This window comes from Oncorhynchus nerka, unplaced genomic scaffold (assembly GCF_034236695.1).
Source record: "Oncorhynchus nerka isolate Pitt River unplaced genomic scaffold, Oner_Uvic_2.0 unplaced_scaffold_914, whole genome shotgun sequence".
In the NCBI taxonomy this organism is placed as follows: Eukaryota; Metazoa; Chordata; class Actinopteri; order Salmoniformes; family Salmonidae; genus Oncorhynchus; species Oncorhynchus nerka.
Genome location: NW_027040386.1, coordinates 80,105 through 103,956, shown reverse-complemented (window position 1 = coordinate 103,956; position 23,852 = coordinate 80,105). Strand labels below are relative to the sequence as shown.

The 23,852-nt window shown below is 48.7% G+C and overlaps 1 protein-coding gene across 1 annotated transcript in view; it reads left to right on the top strand.

Annotated features, from left to right (window-relative positions):
- Nucleotides 1–386: 386 nt before the first annotated feature.
- The window catches only part of LOC135570705 (protein FAM117B-like), an 80,794-nt gene continuing 57,328 nt past the window's right edge, over nt 387–23,852 (top strand). Inside the window, exons 1-3 of the mRNA XM_065016665.1 lie at nt 387–415; nt 911–979; nt 20,517–20,604. Of these exons, the coding sequence (XP_064872737.1) occupies nt 387–415; nt 911–979; nt 20,517–20,604 (186 nt within the window). The remainder of the gene's footprint in view (nt 416–910; nt 980–20,516; nt 20,605–23,852) is intronic.

Below are 23,852 nucleotides of genomic sequence, written 5' to 3'. Positions count from 1 at the left end.
GGGTAAAACAACGCGTTTTGTTCCTGTTCTAGGGGGGTAAAATCCCTATGGGATGGAGGGGGTTTTGTTCCTGTTCTAGGGGGGTAAAAATCCCCCTGGGATGGAGGGGTAAAACAACGCGTTATCACATACATACTACCATCGCTGCACTGCTATCACACATTTTCCAACTCTAGGCACATAGACCTTCAGAAAAATCACCGAGACATCGTTTCCCTAAGTGAGCCTGACCGAACCCCTGGTTCATGGACTATATCCGTTATATTGTGTGTTGCTGACAACTGCCTCAAAGTCTATTTGATTTCAGGCCCTGTTTTTGTTCTGTAATTTAAAATAATCCGTTCCCTGATTGTTAAACCCATATAGACCGGTGGGTTTAAGACCGCATGGAAACCACCGCACTGTTATTTATGCGGTAGGTCTATGCATCGCCCCGCACACGCGCGCCTTGGTTCGTGGAGATCATCTGCACCACGCGCCCTAGCAACTGCAGCATCAGCACGAGCAGCGTGGTGACTCGCTACGACAAAGCCACGCACGGATCCGCTGTGACGGTCTCTCTCCGCTCTGCAAGCAAAGGATCTTCCATCCCCAGCCCTGTTATTTGTTATTTCCCTGATATTCTTCGCGCTAATCTGCAACGTGGATCCTCGCTATCTGAAATATTTTCATCGGATGATATATATTCACCATCACGACAAAAAACGGACTGCTCATCCTCATCATCAACAACACCGCGCGTTTCAGCAGGCAGGCTACAGCAACGCCCATAGCAACCTCTCTATGCGCATCCACCAGCCATCTGTTCATTACTGCTTGTTTGTGTCTGTCGTCTCCGTCTCCGACATCTCTGCTCCGCTGTCGCCCTCTCCCGGTTCCTCCCCCTGATCCCCCCCTATCTCGTCTCCAGGTTAGCGGCAGGTCTCATCTCTCGCCTCGCTGCTGGGCACGTATCCTCCATCACAAGGCCTCTTCACAGGTGAGCCAATCACTGGATCTGATTATCAAACGGATAATACTACCGCTAATGAATGCACCGGTCGGCATTGATCATATATTTATCATTTATCTTCTCTTGATTATGGCTGTGTGTTCTTAATAGTGATGACTACTGTAACATGTTGTCCAATGTTTAATTAAGAGTGTGGTCCTGCAGAGAGAGAGAGGGAGAGAAAAGGGGAGAGCACATTGTTGGCATCTGGTTTGTGTTTGGATCCAGATATACAGTATGAAGTGCCTTGGTCCCATAGCAACAGTGATGCTTGGTTCTGAGGGAAAGGGGGGGCTCTGCTGCCAAATATAGCTTCTCTGCTGGACCAGCTCTCTCTCTTGTATTAGGGTTAATCTGAGCAGCATGACAATAACAGCAGACTCAGCTTGTTTCTGAATTGAAACAGGGTAAATGGCACAGGGGGTAGAGGAGACAGGATAGAGGGGGCAGGAGACCGGGTAATGGGGATGGGGTAGAGGGGACAGGGGTAGAGGAGACAGGGGGTAGAGGGGGCAGGAGACTGGGTAAAGGGGGTAGAGGAGACAGGGTAGAGGGGGCAGGAGAACGGGTAATGGGGATGGGGTAGAGGAGACCGGGGTAGAGGGGGTAGAGGAGACGGGTTAGAGGAGACAGGGGGTAGAGGAGACAGGATAGAGGAGACAGGGGGTATAGGAGACAGGGGTAGAGGGGACAGGGGGTAGAGGGGACAGGGGGTAGAGGAGACGGGAGGGTAGAGGAGACAGGGTATAGAGGAGACAGGGGGTAGAGGAGACCGGGGGAGGAGACAGGGCGTAGAGGAGACAGGTGGTAGAGGAGACCGGGGGTAGAGGAGACAGATGGTAGAGGAGACAGGGGTAGAGGGAACAGGGGGTAGAGGAGACCGGGGTAGAGGAGACAGGGGTAGAGGAGACAGGTGGTAGAGGAGGGGTAGAGGAGACAGGGGGTAGAGGAGACAGGTGGTAGAGGAGACCGGGGTAGAGGAGACAGGGGGTAGAGGAGACCGGGGTAGAGGGAACAGGGGTAGAGGAGACCGGGGGTAGAGGAGACAGGGGGTAGAGGGAACAGGGGGTAGAGGAGACCGGGGGTAGAGGAAACAGGGGTAGAGGAGACAGGGGGTAGAGGGAACAGGGGGTAGAGGGAGACAGGGGGTAGAGGGAACAGGGGTAGAGGAGACAGGGGTAGAGGGAACAGGGGGTAGAGGAGACCGGGGTAGAGGAGACAGGGGGGGGGTAGAGGAGTCAGGGGGTAGAGGGAACAGGGGGTAGAGGATACAGGGGGTAGAGGAGACAGGGGGTAGAGGAGACCGGGGTAGAGGGAACAGGGTGCAGCGGAGACCGGGGGTAGAGGAGACAGGGGGTAGAGGGAACAGGGGGTAGAGGAGACCGGGGTAGAGGAGACCGGGGTAGAGGGAACAGGGGGTAGAGGGGACAGGGGGTAGAGGAGACCGGGGTAGAGGAGACCGGGGGTAGAGGGAACAGGGGGTAGAGGGGACAGGGGGTAGAGGAGACAGGGGGTAGAGGAGACAGGGGGTAGAGGAGACAGGGGGTAGAGGAGACAGGGGGTAGAGGAGACCGGGGTAGAGGAGACAGGGGGTAGAGGGAACAGGGGGTAGAGGAGACCGGGGGTAGAGGAGACCGGGGTAGAGGAGACAGGGGGTAGAGGAGACAGGGGGTAGAGGGGACAGGGGGTAGAGGAGACCGGGGTAGAGGAGACAGATGGTAGAGGAGACAGGGGGTAGAGGGAACAGGGGGTAGAGGAGACCGGGGTAGAGGAGACAGGGGGTAGAGGAGACCGGGGTAGAGGAGACCGGGGTAGAGGAGACAGGGGGTAGAGGAGACAGGTGGTAGAGGGAACAGGGGGTAGAGGAGACAGGGGGTAGAGGAGACCGGGGGTAGAGGAGACAGGGGGTAGAGGAGACAGGTGGTAGAGGGAACAGGGGGTAGAGGAGACCGGGGGATAGAGGAGACAGGGGTAGAGGAGACCGGGGTAGAGGAGACAGGGGGTAGAGGAGACAGGTGGTAGAGGGAACAGGGGGTAGAGGAGACCGGGGGTTAGAGGGAACAGGGAGTAGAGAGAGGTTGACAGGGGTAGAGGAGACCGGGGGTACAGGAGACCGGGGGTTGAGGACCGGGAGATAGAGGAGACAGGGTAAAGGGGGTTAGGGTTGAGGAGACAGGTGGTAGAGGGAACAGGGGGTAGAGGAGATGGGGGTAGAGGGGACAGGGGGTTAGAGGAGACAGATGGGTTGGAGGGAACAGGGGGTAGAGGGAACAGGGGGTAGAGGAGACCGGGGGTAGAGGAGACCGGGGGTAGAGGGAACAGGGAGTAGAGGAGACAGGGGGTAGAGGAGACAGGGTTGATATGGGTTGGATGGTCTGTATGATGGGTTAGGGTTGATATGGCTGGGTTGGATGGTCTGTATGATGGGTTAGGGTTGATATTGGTTGGATGGTCTGTATGATGGGTTAGGGTTGATATGGGTTGGATGGTCTGTATGATGGGTTAGGGTTGATATGGGTTGGATGGTCTGTATGATGGGTTAGGGTTGATATGGCTGGGTTGGATGGTCTGTATGATGGGTTAGGGTTGATATGGGTTGGATGGTCTGTATGATGGGTTAGGGTTGATATGGGTTGGATGGTCTGTATGATGGGTTAGGGTTGATATGGGTGGGTTGGATGGTCTGTATGATGGGTTAGGGTTGATATGGGTTGGATGGTCTGTATGATGGGTTAGGGTTGATATGGGTTGGATGGTCTGTATGATGGGTTAGGGTTGATATGGCTGGGTTGGATGGTCTGTATGATGGGTTAGGGTTGATATGGGTTGGATGGTCTGTATGATGGGTTAGGGTTGATATGGGTTGGATGGTCTGTATGATGGGTTAGGGTTGATATGGCTGGGTTGGATGGTCTGTATGATGGGTTAGGGTTGATATGGGTTGGATGGTCTGTATGATGGGTTAGGGTTGATATGGCTGGGTTGGATGGTCTGTATGATGGGTTAGGGTTGATATGGGTTGGATGGTCTGTATGATGGGTTAGGGTTGATATGGCTGGGTTGGATGGTCTGTATGATGGGTTAGGGTTGATATGGGTTGGATGGTCTGTATGATGGGTTAGGGTTGATATGGGTTGGATGGTCTGTATGATGGGTTAGGGTTGATATGGGTTGGATGGTCTGTATGATGGGTTAGGGTTGATATGGGTTGGATGGTCTGTATGATGGGTTAGGGTTGATATGGGTTGGATGGTCTGTATGATGGGTTAGGGTTGATATGGGTTGGATGGTCTGTATGATGGGTTAGGGTTGATATGGCTGGGTTGGATGGTCTGTATGATGGGTTAGGGTTGATATGGGTTGGATGGTCTGTATGATGGGTTAGGGTTGATATGGGTTGGATGGTCTGTATGATGGGTTAGGGTTGATATGGGTTGGATGGTCTGTATGATGGGTTAGGGTTGATATGGGTTGGATGGTCTGTATGATGGGTTAGGGTTGATATGGGTTGGATGGTCTGTATGTTGGGTTAGGGTTGATATGGCTGGGTTGGATGGTCTGTATGATGGGTTAGGGTTGATATGGCTGGGTTGGATGGTCTGTATGATGGGTTAGGGTTGATATGGGTTGGATGGTCTGTATGTTGGGTTAGGGATATGATATGGTCTGGGTTGGATGGTCTGTATGATGGGTTAGGGTTGATATGGGTTGGATGGTCTGTATGATGGGTTAGGGTTGATATGGGTTGGATGGTCTGTATGATGGGTTAGGGTTGATATGGGTTGGATGGTCTGTATGATGGGTTAGGGGGTTGATATGGCTGGGTTGGATGGTCTGTATGATGGGTTAGGGTTGATATGGGTTGGATGGTCTGTATGATGGGTTAGGGTTGATATGGGTTGGATGGTCTGTATGATGGGTTAGGGTTGATATGGCTGGGTTGGATGGTCTGTATGATGGGTTAGGGTTGATATGGCTGGGTTGGATGGTCTGTATGATGGGTTAGGGTTGATATGGCTGGGTTGGATGGTCTGTATGATGGGTTAGGGTTGATATGGCTGGGTTGGATGGTCTGTATGATGGGTTAGGGTTGATATGGCTGGGTTGGATGGTCTGTATGATGGGTTAGGGTTGATATGGCTGGTTGGATGGTCTGTATGATGGGTTAGGGTTGATATGGGTTGGATGGTCTGTATGATGGGTTAGGGTTGATATGGGTTGGATGGTCTGTATGATGGGTTAGGGTTGATATGGGGGTTGGATGGTCTGTATGATGGGTTAGGGTTGATATGGGTTGGATGGTCTGTATGATGGGTTAGGGTTGATATGGGTTGGATGGTCTGTATGATGGGTTAGGGTTGATATGGGTTGGATGGTCTGTATGATGGGTTAGGGTTGATATGGGTTGGATGGTCTGTATGATGGGTTAGGGTTGATATGGGTTGGATGGTCTGTATGATGGGTTAGGGTTGATATGGGTTGGATGGTCTGTATGATGGGTTAGGGTTGATATGGGTTGGATGGTCTGTATGATGGGTTAGGGTTGATATGGGTTGGATGGTCTGTATGATGGGTTAGGGTTGATATGGCTGGGTTGGATGGTCTGTATGATGGGTTAGGGTTGATATGGGTTGGATGGTCTGTATGATGGGTTAGGGTTGATATGGGTTGGATGGTCTGTATGATGGGTTAGGGTTGATATGGGTTGGATGGTCTGTATGATGGGTTAGGGTTGATATGGCTGGGTTGGATGGTCTGTATGATGGGTTAGGGTTGATATGGGTTGGATGGTCTGTATGATGGGTTAGGGTTGATATGGCTGGGTTGGATGGTCTGTATGATGGGTTAGGGTTGATATGGGTTGGATGGTCTGTATGATGGGTTAGGGTTGATATGGGTTGGATGGTCTGTATGATGGGTTAGGGTTGATATGGGTTGGATGGTCTGTATGATGGGTTAGGGTTGATATGGGTTGGATGGTCTGTATGATGGGTTAGGGTTGATATGGCTGGGTTGGATGGTCTGTATGATGGGTTAGGATGGGTTGATATGGCTGGGTTGGATGGTCTGTATGATGGGTTAGGGTTGATATGGCTGGGTTGGATGGTCTGTATGATGGGTTAGGGTTGATATGGGTTGGATGGTCTGTATGATGGGTTAGGGTTGATATGGGTTGGATGGTCTGTATGATGGGTTAGGGTTGATATGGCTGGATGGTCTGTATGATGGGTTAGGGTTGATATGGGTTGGATGGTCTGTATGATGGGTTAGGGTTGATATGGCTGGGTTGGATGGTCTGTATGATGGGTTAGGGTTGATATGGCTGGGTTGGATGGTCTGTATGATGGGTTAGGGTTGATATGGCTGGGTTGGATGGTCTGTATGATGGGTTAGTTAGGGTTGATATGGGTTGGATGGTCTGTATGATGGGTTAGGGTTGATATGGCTGGGTTGGATGGTCTGTATGATGGGTTAGGGTTGATATGGGTTGGATGGTCTGTATGATGGGTTAGGGTTGATATGGCTGGGTTGGATGGTCTGTATGATGGGTTAGGGTTGATATGGGTTGGATGGTCTGTATGATGGGTTAGGGTTGATATGGCTGGGTTGGATGGTCTGTATGATGGGTTAGGGTTGATATGGGTTGGATGGTCTGTATGATGGGTTAGGGTTGATATGGGTTGGATGGTCTGTATGATGGGTTAGGGTTGATATGGGTTGGATGGTCTGTATGATGGGTTAGGGTTGATATGGGTTGGATGGTCTGTATGATGGGTTAGGGTTGATATGGGTTGGATGGTCTGTATGATGGGTTAGGGTTGATATGGGTTGGATGGTCTGTATGATGGGTTAGGGTTGATATGGGTTGGATGGTCTGTATGATGGGTTAGGGTTGATATGGGTTGGATGGTCTGTATGATGGGTTAGGGTTGATATGGCTGGGTTGGATGGTCTGTATGATGGGTTAGGGGTTGATATGGGTTGGATGGTCTGTATGATGGGTTAGGGTTGATATGGGTTGGATGGTCTGTATGATGGGTTAGGGTTGATATGGGTTGGATGGTCTGTATGATGGGTTAGGGGGTTGATATGGCTGGATGGGTTGGATGGTCTGTATGATGGGTTAGGGTTGATATGGGTTGGATGGTCTGTATGATGGGTTAGGGTTGATATGGCTGGGTTGGATGGTCTGTATGATGGGTTAGGGTTGATATGGGTTGGATGGTCTGTATGATGGGTTAGGGTTGATATGGGTTGGATGGTCTGTATGATGGGTTAGGGATATGATATGGCTGGGTTGGATGGTCTGTATGATGGGTTAGGGTTGATATGGGTTGGATGGTCTGTATGATGGGTTAGGGTTGATATGGCTGGGTTGGATGGTCTGTATGATGGGTTAGGGTTGATATGGGTTGGATGGTCTGTATGATGGGTTAGGGTTGATATGGGTTGGATGGTCTGTATGATGGGTTAGGGTTGATATGGGTTGGATGGTCTGTATGATGGGTTAGGGTTGATATGGGGTTAGGTTGGATGGTCTGTATGATGGGTTAGGGTTGATATGGCTGGGTTGGATGGTCTGTATGGTGGGTTAGGGTTGATATGGGTTGGATGGTCTGTATGATGGGTTAGATATATGGGTTGGATGGTCTGTATGATGGGTTAGGGTTGATATGGGTTGGATGGTCTGTATGATGGGTTAGGGTTGATATGGGTTGGATGGTCTGTATGATGGGTTAGGTTGATATGGGGGTTGGATGGTCTGTATGATGGGTTAGGGTTGATATGGGTTGGATGGTCTGTATGATGGGTTAGGGTTGATATGGGTTGGATGGTCTGTATGATGGGTTAGGGTTGATATGGGTTGGATGGTCTGTATGATGGGTTAGGGTTGATATGGCTGTTGGATGGTCTGTATGATGGGTTAGGGTTGATATGGGTTGGATGGTCTGTATGATGGGTTAGGGGGTTGATATGGGTTGGATGGTCTGTATGATGGGTTAGGGTGATATGGGTTGGATGGTCTGTATGATGGGTTAGGGTTGATATGGGTTGGATGGTCTGTATGATGGGTTAGGGTTGATATGGCTGGGTTGGATGGTCTGTATGATGGGTTAGGGTTGATATGGGTTGGATGGTCTGTATGATGGGTTAGGGTTGATATGGGTGGATGGTCTGATGGTCTGTATGATGGGTTAGGGTTGATATGGGTTGGATGGTCTGTATGATGGGTTAGGGGTTGATTGATATGGGTTGGATGGTCTGTATGATGGGTTAGGGTTGATATGGGTTGGATGGTCTGTATGATGGGTTAGGGGTTGATATGGGTTGGATGGTCTGTATGATGGGTTGGGTTGATGGGTTGGATGGTCTGTATGATGGGTTAGGGTTGATATGGGTTGGATGGTCTGTATGATGGGTTAGGGTTGATATGGGTTGGATGGTCTGTATGATGGGTTAGGGTTGATATGGGTTGGATGGTCTGTATGATGGGTTAGGGTTGATATGGGTTGGATGGTCTGTATGATGGGTTAGGGTTGATATGGGTTGGATGGTCTGTATGATGGGTTAGGGTTGATATGGGTTGGATGGTCTGTATGATGGGTTAGGGTTGATATGGGTTGGATGGTCTGTATGATGGGTTAGGGTTGATATGGGTTGGATGGTCTGTATGATGGGTTAGGGTTGATATGGCTGGGTTGGATGGTCTGTATGATGGGTTAGGGTTGATATGGGTTGGATGGTCTGTATGATGGGTTAGGGTTGATATGGCTGGGTTGGATGGTCTGTATGATGGGTTAGGGTTGATATGGGTTGGATGGTCTGTATGATGGGTTAGGGTTGATATGGGTTGGATGGTCTGTATGATGGGTTAGGGTTGATATGGGTTGGATGGTCTGTATGATGGGTTAGGGTTGATATGGGTTGGATGGTCTGTATGATGGGTTAGGGTTGATATGGTCTGTATGATGGGTTAGGGTTGATATGGGTTGGATGGTCTGTATGATGGGTTAGGGTTGATATGGGTTGGATGGTCTGTATGATGGGTTAGGGTTGATATGGCTGGGTTGGATGGTCTGTATGATGGGTTAGGGTTGATATGGCTGGGTTGGATGGTCTGTATGATGGGTTAGGGTTGATATGGCTGGTTGGATGGTCTGTATGATGGGTTAGGGTTGATATGGGTGGGTTGGATGGTCTGTATGATGGGTTAGGGTTGATATGGCTGGGTGGTCTGGATGGTCTGATATGGCTGGGTTGGATGGTTATGATGGGTTAGGGTTGATATGGGTTGGATGGTCTGTATGATGGGTTAGGGTTGATATGGGTTGGATGGTCTGTATGATGGGTTAGGGGTTGATATGGGTTGGATGGTCTGTATGATGGGTTAGGGTTGATATGGGTTGGATGGTCTGTATGATGGGTTAGGGTTGATATGGGTTGGATGGTCTGTATGATGGGTTAGGGTTGATATGGGTTGGATGGTCTGTATGATGGGTTAGGGTTGATATGGGTTGGATGGTCTGTATGATGGGTTAGGGTTGATATGGGTTGGATGGTCTGTATGATGGGTTAGGGTTGATATGGGTTGGATGGTCTGTATGATGGGTTAGGGTTGATATGGGTTGATGGTCTGTATGATGGGGGTTGGATGGTCTGTATGATGGGTTAGGGTTGATATGGGTTGGATGGTCTGTATGATGGGTTAGGGTTGATATGGCTGTTGGATGGTCTGTATGATGGGTTAGGGTTGATATGGGTTGGATGGTCTGTATGATGGGTTAGGGTTGATATGGGTTGGATGGTCTGTATGATGGGTTAGGGTTGATATGGGTTGGATGGTCTGTATGATGGGTTAGGGTTGATATGGGTTGGATGGTCTGTATGATGGGTTAGGGTTGATATGGGTTGGATGGTCTGTATGATGGGTTAGGGTTGATATGGGTTGGATGGTCTGTATGATGGGTTAGGGTTGATATGGGTTGGATGGTCTGTATGATGGGTTAGGGTTGATATGGGTTGGATGGTCTGTATGATGGGTTATGATGGGTTAGGATGGTTGATGATGGGTTGGGTTGATATGGGTTGGATGGTCTGTATGATGGGTTAGGGTTGATATGGGTTGGATGGTCTGTATGATGGGTTAGGGTTGATATGGGTTGGATGGTCTGTATGATGGGTTAGGGTTGATATGGCTGGGTTGGATGGTCTGTATGATGGGTTAGGGGGTTGATATGGTCTGGGTTGGATGGTCTGTATGATGGGTTAGGGTTGATATGGGTTGGATGGTCTGTATGGGTTAGGGTTGATATGGGTTGGATGGTCTGTATGATGGGTTAGGGTTGATATGGGTTGGATGGTCTGTATGATGGGTTAGGGTTGATATGGGGTTGGATGGTCTGTATGATGGGTTAGGGTTGATATGGGTTGGGTTGGATGGTCTGTATGATGGGTTAGGGTTGATATGGCTGGGTGGATGGTCTGTATGATGGGTTAGGGTTGATATGGGTGGGTCTGTATGATGGTCTGATATGATGGGTTAGGGTTAGGGTTGATATGGCTGGGTTGGATGGTCTGTATGATGGGTTAGGGTTGATATGGGTTGGATGGTCTGTATGATGGGTTAGGGGGTTTGATATGGCTGGGTTGGATGGTCTGTATGATGGGTTAGGGTTGATATGGGTTGGATGGTCTGTATGATGGGTTAGGGTTGATATGGCTGGGTTGGATGGTCTGTATGATGGGTTAGGGTTGATATGGGTTGGATGGTCTGTATGATGGGTTAGGGTTGATATGGGTTGGATGGTCTGTATGATGGGTTAGGGTTGATATGGGTTGGATGGTCTGTATGATGGGTTAGGGATATGGGTTGATGGTCTGGATGTTGGATGGTCTGTATGATGGGTTAGGGTTGATATGGGTTGGATGGTCTGTATGATGGGTTAGGGTTGATATGGGTTGGATGGTCTGTATGATGGGTTAGGGTTGATATGGGTTGGATGGTCTGTATGATGGGTTAGGGTTGATATGGGTTGGATGGTCTGTATGATGGGTTAGGGTTGATATGGGTTGGATGGTCTGTATGATGGGTGGATGGTCTGGATGGTCTGTATGATGGGTTAGGGTTGATATGGGTTGGATGGTCTGTATGATGGGTTAGGGTTGATATGGGTTGGATGGTCTGTATGATGGGTTAGGGTTGATATGGGTTGGATGGTCTGTATGATGGGTTAGGGGTTGATATGGCTGGATGGTCTGTATTGGATGGTCTGTATGATGGGTTAGGGTGGGTTGGATGGTCTGTATGATATGGGTTGGATGGTCTGTATGATGGGTTAGGGTTGATATGGGTTGGATGGTCTGTATGATGGGTTAGGGTTGATATGGGTTGGATGGTCTGTATGATGGGTTAGGGTTGATATGGGTTGGATGGTCTGTATGATGGGTTAGGGTTGATATGGGTTGGATGGTCTGTATGATGGGTTAGGGTTGATATGGGTTGGATGGTCTGTATGATGGGTTAGGGTTGATATGGGTTGGATGGTCTGTATGATGGGTTAGGGTTGATATGGCTGGGTTGGATGGTCTGTATGATGGGTTAGGGTTGATATGGGTTGGATGGTCTGTATGATGGGTTAGGGGTTGATATGGGTTGGATGGTCTGTATGATGGGTTAGGGTTGATATGGGTTGGATGGTCTGTATGATGGGTTAGGGTTGATATGGGTTGGATGGTCTGTATGATGGGTTAGGGTTGATATGGGTTGGATGGTCTGTATGATGGGTTAGGGTTGATATGGCTGGGTTGGATGGTCTGTATGATGGGTTAGGGTTGATATGGCTGGGTTGGATGGTCTGTATGATGGGTTAGGGTTGATATGGGTTGGATGGTCTGTATGATGGGTTAGGGATTGATATGGGTTGGATGGTCTGTATGATGGGTTAGGGTTGATATGGGTTGGATGGTCTGTATGATGGGTTAGGGGGTGATATGGGTTGGATGGTCTGTATGATGGGTTAGGGTTGATATGGGTTGGATGGTCTGTATGATGGGTTAGGGTTGATATGGCTGGGTTGGATGGTCTGTATGATGGGTTAGGGTTGATATGGGTTGGATGGTCTGTATGATGGGTTAGGGTTGATATGGGTTGGATGGTCTGTATGATGGGTTAGGGTTGATATGGCTGGGTTGATGGTCTGTATGATGGGTTAGGGTTGATATGGCTGGGTTGGATGGTCTGTATGATGGGTTAGGGTTGATATGGCTGGGTTGGATGGTGGTCTGTATGATGGGTTAGGGTTGATATGGATGGGTTAGGGTTGGATGGTCTGTATGATGGGTTAGGGTTGATATGGGTTGGATGGTCTGTATGATGGGTTAGGGTTGATATGGGTTGGATGGTCTGTATATGGGTTGGATGGTCTGTATGATGGGTTAGGGTTGATATGGCTGGGTTGGATGGTCTGTATGATGGGTTAGGGTTGATATGGGTTGGATGGTCTGTATGATGGGTTAGGGTTGATATGGGTTGGATGGTCTGTATGATGGGTTAGGGTTGATATGGGTTGGATGGTCTGTATGATGGGTTAGGGTTGATATGGGTTGGATGGTCTGTATGATGGGTTAGGGTTGATATGGGTTGGATGGTCTGTATGATGGGTTAGGGTTGATATGGGTTGGATGGTCTGTATGATGGGTTAGGGTTGATATGGGTTGGATGGTCTGTATGATGGGTTAGGGTTGATATGGGGGGTTGGATGGTCTGTATGATGGGTTAGGGTTGATATGGGTTGGATGGTCTGTATGATGGGTTAGGGTTGATATGGGTATGGTCTGTATGATGGGTTGGGTTGATATGGTTGGATGGTCTGTATGATGGGTTAGGGTTGGATGGTCTGATTAGGGTTGATATGGGGGTTGGATGGTCTGTATGATGGGTTAGGGTTGATATGGGTTGGATGGTCTGTATGATGGGTTAGGGTTGATATGGGTTGGATGGTCTGTATGATGGGTTAGGGTTGATATGGGTTGGATGGTCTGTATGATGGGTTAGGGTTGATATGGGTTGGATGGTCTGTATGATGGGTTAGGGTTGATATGGGTTGGATGGTCTGTATGATGGGTTAGGGTTGATATGGGTTGGATGGTCTGTATGATGGGTTAGGGTTGATATGGCTGGGTTGGATGGTCTGTATGATGGGTTAGGGTTGATATGGGTTGGATGGTCTGTATGATGGGTTAGGGTTGATATGGGTTGGATGGTCTGTATGATGGGTTAGGGTTGATATGGGTTGGATGGTCTGTATGATGGGTTAGGGTTGATATGGCTGTTGGATGGTCTGTATGATGGGTTAGGGTTGATATGGGTTGGATGGTCTGTATGATGGGTTAGGGTTGATATGGCTGGGTTGGATGGTCTGTATGATGGGTTAGGGTTGATATGGGTTGGATGGTCTGTATGATGGGTTAGGGTTGATATGGCTGGGTCTGTATGATGGGTTAGGGTTGGATGGTCTGTATGATGGGTTAGGGTTGATATGGGTTGGATGGTCTGTATGATGGGTTAGGGTTGATATGGGTTGGATGGTCTGTATGATGGGTTAGGGTTGATATGGGTTGGATGGTCTGTATGATGGGTTAGGGTTGATATGGGTTGGATGGTCTGTATGATGGGTTAGGGTTGATATGGCTGGGTTGGATGGTCTGTATGATGGGTTAGGGTTGATATGGGTTAGGGTTGATGGTTGGATGGTCTGTATGATGGGTTAGGGTTGATATGGGTTGGATGGTCTGTATGATGGGTTAGGGTTGATATGGGTTGGATGGTCTGTATGATGGGTTAGGGTTGATATGGGTTGGATGGTCTGTATGATGGGTTAGGGTTGATATGGGTTGGATGGTCTGTATGATGGGTTAGGGTTGATATGGGTTGGATGGTCTGTATGATGGGTTAGGGTTGATATGGCTGGGTTGGATGGTCTGTATGATGGGTTAGGGTTGATATGGGTTGGATGGTCTGTATGATGGGTTAGGGTTGATATGGCTGGGTTGGATGGTCTGTATGATGGGTTAGGGTTGATATGGGTTGGATGGTCTGTATGATGGGTTAGGGTTGATATGGGTTGGATGGTCTGTATGATGGGTTAGGTTGATATGGGTTGGATGGTCTGTATGATGGGTTAGGGTTGATATGGCTGGGTTGGATGGTCTGTATGATGGGTTAGGGTTGATATGGCTGGGTTGGATGGTCTGTATGATGGGTTAGGGTTGATATGGCTGGGTTGGATGGTCTGTATGATGGGTTAGGGTTGATATGGGTTGGATGGTCTGTATGATGGGTTAGGGTTGATATGGGTTGGATGGTCTGTATGATGGGTTAGGGTTGATATGGCTGGGTTGGATGGTCTGTATGATGGGTTAGGGTTGATATGGGTTGGATGGTCTGTATGATGGGTTAGGGTTGATATGGGTTGGATGGTCTGTATGATGGGTTAGGGTTGATATGGGTTGGATGGTCTGTATGATGGGTTAGGGTTGATATGGCTGGGTTGGATGGTCTGTATGATGGGTTAGGGTTGATATGGGTTGGATGGTCTGTATGATGGGTTAGGTCTGTTGATATGGGTTGGATGGTCTGTATGATGGGTTAGGGTTGATATGGGTTGGATGGTCTGTATGATGGGTTAGGGTTGATATGGGTTGGATGGTCTGTATGATGGGTTAGGGTTGATATGGGTTGGATGGTCTGTATGATGGGTTAGGGTTGATATGGCTGGGTTGGATGGTCTGTATGATGGGTTAGGGTTGATATGGGTTGGATGGTCTGTATGATGGGTTAGGGTTGATATGGGTTGGATGGTCTGTATGATGGGTTAGGGTTGATATGGCTGGGTTGGATGGTCTGTATGATGGGTTAGGGTTGATATGGCTGGGTTGATGGTCTGTATGATGGGTTAGGGTTGATATGGGTTGGATGGTCTGTATGATGGGTTAGGGTTGATATGGGTTGGATGGTCTGTATGATGGGTTAGGGTTGATATGGGTTGGATGGTCTGTATGATGGGTTAGGGTTGATATGGGTTGGATGGTCTGTATGATGGGTTAGGGTTGATATGGGTTGGATGGTCTGTATGATGGGTTAGGGTTGATATGGCTGGGTTGGATGGTCTGTATGATGGGTTAGGGTTGATATGGGTTGGATGGTCTGTATGATGGGTTAGGGTTGATATGGCTGGGTTGGATGGTCTGTATGATGGGTTAGGTTGATATGGGTTGGATGGTCTGTATGATGGGTTAGGGTTGATATGGTCTGTATGATTGATATGGGGTTGGATGGTCTGTATGGGGTTGGGGTTGGATGGTCTGTATGATGGGTTAGGGTTGATATGGGTTGGATGGTCTGTATGATGGGTTAGGGTTGATATGGCTGGGTTGGATGGTCTGTATGATGGGTTAGGGTTGATATGGGTTGGATGGTCTGTATGATGGGTTAGGGTTGATATGGGTTGGATGGTCTGTATGATGGGTTAGGGTTGATATGGCTGGGTTGGATGGTCTGTATGATGGGTTAGGGTTGATATGGCTGGGTTGGATGGTCTGTATGATGGGTTAGGGTTGATATGGCTGGGTTGGATGGTCTGTATGATGGGTTAGGGTTGATATGGCTGGGTTGGATGGTCTGTATGATGGGTTAGGGTTGATATGGCTGGGTTGGATGGTCTGTATGATGGGTTAGGGTTGATATGGGTTGGATGGTCTGTATGATGGGTTAGGGTTGATATGGGTTGGATGGTCTGTATGATGGGTTAGGGTTGATATGGGTTGGATGGTCTGTATGATGGGTTAGGGTTGATATGGGTTGGATGGTCTGTATGATGGGTTAGGGTTGATATGGGTTGGATGGTCTGTATGATGGGTTAGGGTTGATATGGCTGGGTTGGATGGTCTGTATGATGGGTTAGGGTTGATATGGGTTGGATGGTCTGTATGATGGGTTAGGCTGATATGGTCTGTATGATGGGTTAGGGTTGATATGGCTGGGTTGGATGGTCTGTATGATGGGTTAGGGTTGATATGGGTTGGATGGTCTGTATGATGGGTTAGGGTTGATATGGGTTGGATGGTCTGTATGATGGGTTAGGGTTGATATGGCTGGGTTGGATGGTCTGTATGATGGGTTAGGGTTGATATGGGTTGGATGGTCTGTATGATGGGTTAGGGTTGATATGGGTTGGATGGTCTGTATGATGGGTTAGGGTTGATATGGGGGTTGGATGGTCTGTATGATGGGTTAGGGTTGATATGGCTGGGTTGGATGGTCTGTATGATGGGTTAGGGTTGATATGGGTTGGATGGTCTGTATGATGGGTTAGGGTTGATATGGGTTGGATGGTCTGTATGATGGGTTAGGGTTGATATGGGTTGGATGGTCTGTATGATGGGTTAGGGTTGATATGGCTGGGTTGGATGGTCTGTATGATGGGTTAGGGTTGATATGGGTTGGATGGTCTGTATGATGGGTTAGGGTTGATATGGGTTGGATGGTCTGTATGATGGGTTAGGGTTGATATGGGTTGGATGGTCTGTATGATGGGTTAGGGTTGATATGGGTTGGATGGTCTGTATGATGGGTTAGGGTTGATATGGCTGGGTTGGATGGTCTGTATGATGGGTTAGGGTTGATATGGGTTGGATGGTCTGTATGATGGGTTAGGGTTGATATGGGTTGGATGGTCTGTGGTCTGTATGATGGGTTAGGGTTGATATGGGTTGGATGGTCTGTATGATGGGTTAGGGTTGATATGGCTGTTGGATGGTCTGTATGATGGGTTAGGGTTGATATGGGTTGGATGGTCTGTATGATGGGTTAGGGTTGATATGGCTGGGTTGGATGGTCTGTATGATGGGTTAGGGTTGATATGGGGTTGGATGGTCTGTATGATGGGTTAGGGTTGATATGGCTGGGTTGGATGGTCTGTATGATGGGTTAGGGTTGATATGGCTGGGTGGATGGTCTGTATGATGGGTTAGGGTTGATATGGCTGGGTTGGATGGTCTGTATGATGGGTTAGGGTTGATATGGGTTGGATGGTCTGTATGATGGGTTAGGGTTGATATGGCTGGGTTGGATGGTCTGTATGATGGGTTAGGGTTGATATGGGTTGGATGGTCTGTATGATGGGTTAGGGGTTGATATGGGTTGGATGGTCTGTATGATGGGTTAGGGTTGATGGTCTGTATGATGGGTTAGGGTGGGGTTGGATGGTCTGTATGATGGGTTAGGGTTGATATGGGTTGGATGGTCTGTATGATGGGTTAGGGTTGATATGGGTTGGATGGTCTGTATGATGGGTTAGGGTTGATATGGGTTGGATGGTCTGTATGATGGGTTAGGGTTGATATGGCTGGGTTGGATGGTCTGTATGATGGGTTAGGTTGATATGGGTTGGATGGTCTGTATGATGGGTTAGGGTTGATATGGGTTGGATGGTCTGTATGATGGGTTAGGGTTGATATGGGTTGGATGGTCTGTATGATGGGTTAGGGTTGATATGGCTGGGTTGGATGGTCTGTATGATGGGTTAGGGGGTTGATATGGGTTGGATGGTCTGTATGATGGGTTAGGGTTGATATGGGTTGGATGGTCTGTATGATGGGTTAGGGTTGATATGGGTTGGATGGTCTGTATGATGGGTTAGGGTTGATATGGGTTGGATGGTCTGTATGATGGGTTAGGGTTGATATGGGTTGGATGGTCTGTATGATGGGTTAGGGTTGATATGGCTGGGTTGGATGGTCTGGGGGTTGGATGGTCTGTATGATGGGTTAGGGTTGATATGGGTTGGATGGTCTGTATGATGGGTTAGGGTTGATATGGGTTGGATGGTCTGTATGATGGGTTAGGGTTGATATGGCTGTTGGATGGTCTGTATGATGGGTTAGGGTTGATATGGCTGGGTTGGATGGTCTGTATGATGGGTTAGGGTTGATATGGGTTGGATGGTCTGTATGATGGGTTAGGGTTGATATGGGTTGGGTCTGGATGGTCTGTATGATGGGTTAGGGTTGATATGGGTTGGATGGTCTGTATGATGGGTTAGGGTTGATATGGGTTGGATGGTCTGTATGATGGGTTAGGGTTGATATGGGTTGGATGGTCTGTATGATGGGTTAGGGTTGATATATGGGTTGGATGGTCTGTATGATGGGTTAGGGTTGATATGGGTTGGATGGTCTGTATGATGGGTTAGGGTTGATATGGGGGTTGGATGGTCTGTATGATGGGTTAGGGTTGATATGGGTTGGATGGTCTGTATGATGGGTTAGGGTTGATATGGGTTGGATGGTCTGTATGATGGGTTAGGGTTGATATGGGTTGGATGGTCTGTATGATGGGTTAGGGTTGATATGGGTTGGATGGTCTGTATGATGGGTTAGGGTTGATTGATATGGGTTGGATGGTCTGTATGATGGGTTAGGGTTGATATGGGTTGGATGGTCTGTATGATGGGTTAGGGTTGATATGGCTGGGTTGGATGGTCTGTATGATGGGTTAGGGTTGATATGGGTTGGATGGTCTGTATGATGTCCCAGCTGTTAGGGTTGATATGGGTTGGATGGTCTGTATGATGGGTTAGGGTTGATATGGTCTGTGGTTGGATGGTCTGTATGATGGGTTAGGGTTGATATGGCTGGGTTGGATGGTCTGTATGATGGGTTCACCTCTTGATGGGACTGGGGTTGTGATGGTCTGTATGATGGGTTAGGGTTGATATGGGTGTGTGTTGGATGGTCTGTATGATGGGTTAGGGTTGATAGGCTGGGTTGTATGATGGTCTGTATGATGGGTTAGACCCCAGGTGTGATGGTGGCTGTGGTTGGGGTATGGTCTGTATGATGGGTTAGGGTTGATATGGGTTGGATGGTTCTGTATGATGGGTTAGGGTTGATATGGGTTGGATGGTCTGTATGATGGGTTAGGGTTGATATGGGTTGGTATGGTCTGTATGATGGGTTAGGGTTGATATGGGTTGGATGGTCTGTATGATGGGTTAGGGTTGATATGGCTGGGTTGGATGGTCTGTATGATGGGTTAGGGTGTGATATGGGTGGGTGGTCTGATGGTCGTATGATGGGTTAGGGTTGATATGGGGGTTGGATGGTCTGTATGATGGGTTAGGTTGATATGGGTTGGATGGTCTGTATGATGGGTTAGGGTTGATTCATGGGTTGGATGGTCTGTATGATGGGTTAGGGTTGATATGGGTGGTGGTTGTGTTTGTATTCTGTATCTCACCTGGGGTCTGTGTTAGGGTTGATATGGGTTGGATGGTCTGTATGATGGGTTAGGGTTGATATGGCTGTGTGTTGGTATGGTCTGTATGATCTCTCTGTGGTTAGACCCCAGGGTGATATGGTATTCATGGGTTGGATGGTCTGTATGATGGGTTAGGGTTGATATGTGCTGTGTGTTGGTATTCTGTATGATGGGTTAGGGGGTTGATATGGGTTGGATGGTCTGTATGATGGGTTAGGGTTGATATGGGTTGGATGGTCTGTATGATGGGTTAGGGTTGATATGGGTTGGATGGTCTGTATGATGGGTTAGGGTTGATATGGCTGGGTTGGATGGTCTGTATGATGGGTTAGGGTTGATATGGGTTGGATGGTCTGTATGATGGGTTAGGGTTGATATGGGTTGGATGGTCTGTATGATGGGTTAGGGTTGATATGGGTTGGATGGTCTGTATGATGGGTTAGGGTTGATATGGGTTGGATGGTCTGTATGATGGGTTAGGGTTGATATGGGTGTGTGTGTGTCTGTATGATGGGTTAGTGGTGTCAGACCCCATGGGTTGGTGGTCTGTATGATGGGTTAGGGTTGATATGGGTTGGATGGTCTGTATGATGGGTTAGGGTTGATATGGGTTGGATGGTCTGTATGATGGGTTAGGTGTTGATATGGGTGGTGTTGGTATGGTCTGTATGATGGGTTAGGGTTGATATGGGTTGGATGGTCTGTATGATGGGTTAGGGTTGATATGGACTGGGTTGGATGGTCTGTATGATGGGTTAGGGTTGATATGGGTTGGATGGTCTGTATGATGGGTTAGGGTGATATGGCTGGGTTGGTCTTCATGTGTCTGTATGATGGGTTAGGGTGTGTTGATATGGGTTGGATGGTCTGTATGATGGGTTAGGGTTGATATGGCTGGGTTGTGTGTTTGTATGGTCTGTATGATGGGTTAGACCCCATGGGTGTTGGATGGTCTGTATGATGGGTTAGGGTTGATATGGGTTGTATTCATGGTCTCACCTATGTTGGGTTAGACCCCAGGGTTGATATGGGTTGGATGGTTATGTATATTGTATTGATGGGTTAGATCAGTGGGTGTGTCAGACTCATGTATCTCAGCTGTTTGTTTACAAACACAAGGGCTGTTTACAAACAACTCTTCTATTGTGTTAGAATGTATTGTATTTCTTATTTTCTCTCTCTTCTTCTCTTCCTGTCTTTCTGCAGGGTGTGTGTGTTTGTGTATTCAGCTCTCCCACTTCCTGTGGCTCAGATCTCCCAGCTGTGTGCCTCACCTACTGTGGCAGACCCCCAGGTGTGTGTGTGTGTTTGTATTCTGTTCTCACCTCTCTGGTCCCAGCCCCAGGGTGTGTGTGTGTTTGTATTCATGTATCTCACACTCCCTGCATGTGGTGTCAGGCCACTCAGGGCGTGTGTGTGTTTTTGTTTGTATTCATGTATCTCACCTGTCTCTCTGTGGTGTCAGACCCCAGGGTGTGTGTGTTTTGTATTCATGTATCTCACCTCTCTCTGTGGTGTCAGACCCCCAGGGTGTGTGTGTTGTTTGTATTCATGTATCTCACCTCTCTCTGTGGTGTCAGACCCCAGGGTGTGTGTGTGTGTTGTATCTCACCTCTCTCTGTGGTCAGACCCCCAGGGTTCATGTATCTCACCTCTCTCTGTGGTGTCAGACCCCCAGGGTGTGTGTGTGTGTGTGTTGTATTCATGTATCTCACCTCTCTCTGTGGTGTCAGACCCCAGGGTGTGTGTGTGTGTGTGTGTTTGTATTCATGTATCTCACCTCTCTGTGGTGTCAGACCCCCAGGGTGTGTGTGTGTTGTATTCATGTATCTCACCTCTCTCTGTGGTGTCAGACCCCCAGGGTGTGGGTGTGTGTGTGTTTGTATTCATGTATCTCACCTCTCTGTGGTGTCAGACCCCAGGTGTGGCATGTCTCACCTCTCTGACCCCCAGGGTGTGTGTGTGTTGTATTCATGTATCTCACCTCTCTGTGGTGTCTGTGTGTGTCATGTATCTCACCAGGGTGTGTGTGTGTGTTTGTATTCATGTATCTCACCTCTCTCTGTGGTGTCAGACCCCAGGGTGTGTGTGTGTGTTGTATTATTCATGTATCTCACCTCTCTCTGTGGTGTCAGACCCCAGGGTGTGTGTGTGTATTCATGTATCTCACCTCTCTCTGTGGTGTCAGACCCCAGGGTGTGGTGTCAGACTCACCAGGGTGTGTGTGTGTTTGTATTCATGTATCTCACCTCTCTCTGTGGTGTCAGACCCCAGGGTGTGTGTGTGTTTGTATTCATGTATCTCACCTCTCTCTGTGGTGTCAGACTCCCAGGGTGTGTGTGTGTGTGTGTATTCATGTATCTCACCTCTCTCTGTGGTGTCAGACCCCAGGGTGTGTGTGTGTGTATTCATGTATCTCACCTCTCTCTGTGGTGTCAGACCCCAGGGTGTGTGTGTGTGTATTCATGTATCTCACCTCTCTGTGGTGTCAGACCCCAGGGTGTGTGTGTTGTATTCATGTATCTCACCTCTCTCTGTGGTGTCAGACCCCAGGTGTGTGTGTGTGTGTTTGTATTCATGTATCTCACCTCTCTCTGTGGTGTCAGACCCCAGGGTGTGTGTGTGTGTGTATTCATGTATCTCACCTGTATCTCACCTCTCTCTGTGGTGTCAGACCCCCAGGGTGTGTGTGTGTGTATTCATGTATCTCACCTCTCTCTGTGGTGTCAGACCCCAGGGTGTGTGTGTGTGTGTATTCATGTATCTCACCTCTCTCTGTGGTGTCAGACCCCAGGTGTGTGTGTGTGTGTGTATTCATGTATCTCACCTCTCTGTGGTGTCAGACCCCCAGGGTGTGTGTGTCAGACCCCAGGGTGTGTGTGTGTTTGTATTCATGTATCTCACCTCTCTCTGTGGTGTCAGACCCCAGGGTGTGTGTGTGTGTGTATTCATGTATCTCACCTCTCTCTGTGGTGTCAGACCCCAGGGTGTGTGTGTGTGTGGTGTCATTCATGTATCTCACCTCTCTCTGTGGTGTCAGACCCCCAGGGTGTGTGTGTGTGTATTCATGTATCTCACCTCTCTCTGTGGTCAGACCCCAGGGTGTGTGTGTGTTTGTATTCATGTATCTCACCTCTCTCTGTGGTGTCAGACCCCAGGGTGTGTGTGTGTGTGTATTCATGTATCTCACCTCTCTGTGGTGTCAGACCCCAGGTGTCCACCTCTCTCTGTGGTGTCAGACCCCAGGGTGTGTGTGTTTGTATTCATGTATCTCACCTCTCTGTGGCGTCAGACCCCAGGGTGTGTGTTGTGTATTCATGTATCTCACCTCTCTCTGTGGTGTCAGACCCCAGGGTGTGTGTGTATTCATGTATCTCACCTCTCTCTCTCTGTGGCAGACCCCAGGGTGTGTGTGTGTATTCATGTATCTCACCTCTCTCTGTGGTGTCAGACCCCAGGGTGTGTGTGTGTTTGTATTCATGTATCTCACCTCTCTCTGTGGTGTCAGACCCCAGGGTGTGTGTGTGTGTGTTGTATTCATGTATCTCACCTCTCTGTGGTGTCAGACCCCCAGGGTGTGTGTGTGTTTGTATTCAGTGACAACATCTCACCTCACTGTAGTGTACAGACCCCCAGGGTGTGTGTGTGTGTGTATTCATGTATCTGACACTCTCTCTGTGGTGTCAGACCCCCAGGGTGTGTGTGTGTGTATCTCACCTCTCTCTGTGTGTCAGACCCCCAGGGTAGTGTGTGTGTATTCATGTATCTCACAACTGTGGTGTCAGACCCCAGGGTGTGTGTGTTTGTATTCATGTATCTCACCTCTCTAGTGGTGTCAGACCCCAGGGTGTGTGTGTGTGTGTATTCATGTATCTCACCTCTCTCTGTGGTGTCAGACCCCAGGGTGTGTGTGTGTGTGTATTCATGTATCTCACTCAACATGGTGACAGACCCCAGGGTGTGTGATCACCTCTCTCTGTGGTGTCAGACCCCCAGGGTAGTGACCTCTCTCTGTCAGACCCCAGTGATTCATGTATCTCACCTCTCTCTGTGGTGTCAGACCCCAGGGTGTAGTGTGTGTGTGTATTCATGTATCTCACCTCTCTCTGTGGTGTCAGACCCCAGGGTGTGTGTGTGTGTGTGTGTATTCATGTGACTCACCTCTCTCTGTGGTGTCAGACCCCAGGGTGTGTGTGTGTGTGTGTGTATTCATGTGTGTGTGTTTTGTATCTCACCTCTCTCTGTGGTGTCAGACCCCCAGGGTGTGTGTGTATTCATGTGATCTCACCAGGGTGTGTGTGACAACATAGTGACCCCAGGGTGTGTGACATTCATGTATCTCACAAGATCTGTGACATGTCCAGACCCAGCATAGTGACACTGTATCTCACCTCTCTCTGTTACTGACAACATGTGACAACATCTCAACATAGTGACAGACCCCAGGGTAGTGACAACATAGTGACATGTACTCACCTCTCTCTGTAGTGTCAGACATAGTGACAACTCAACATAGTGATCTCACCTAGTGACAACATAGTG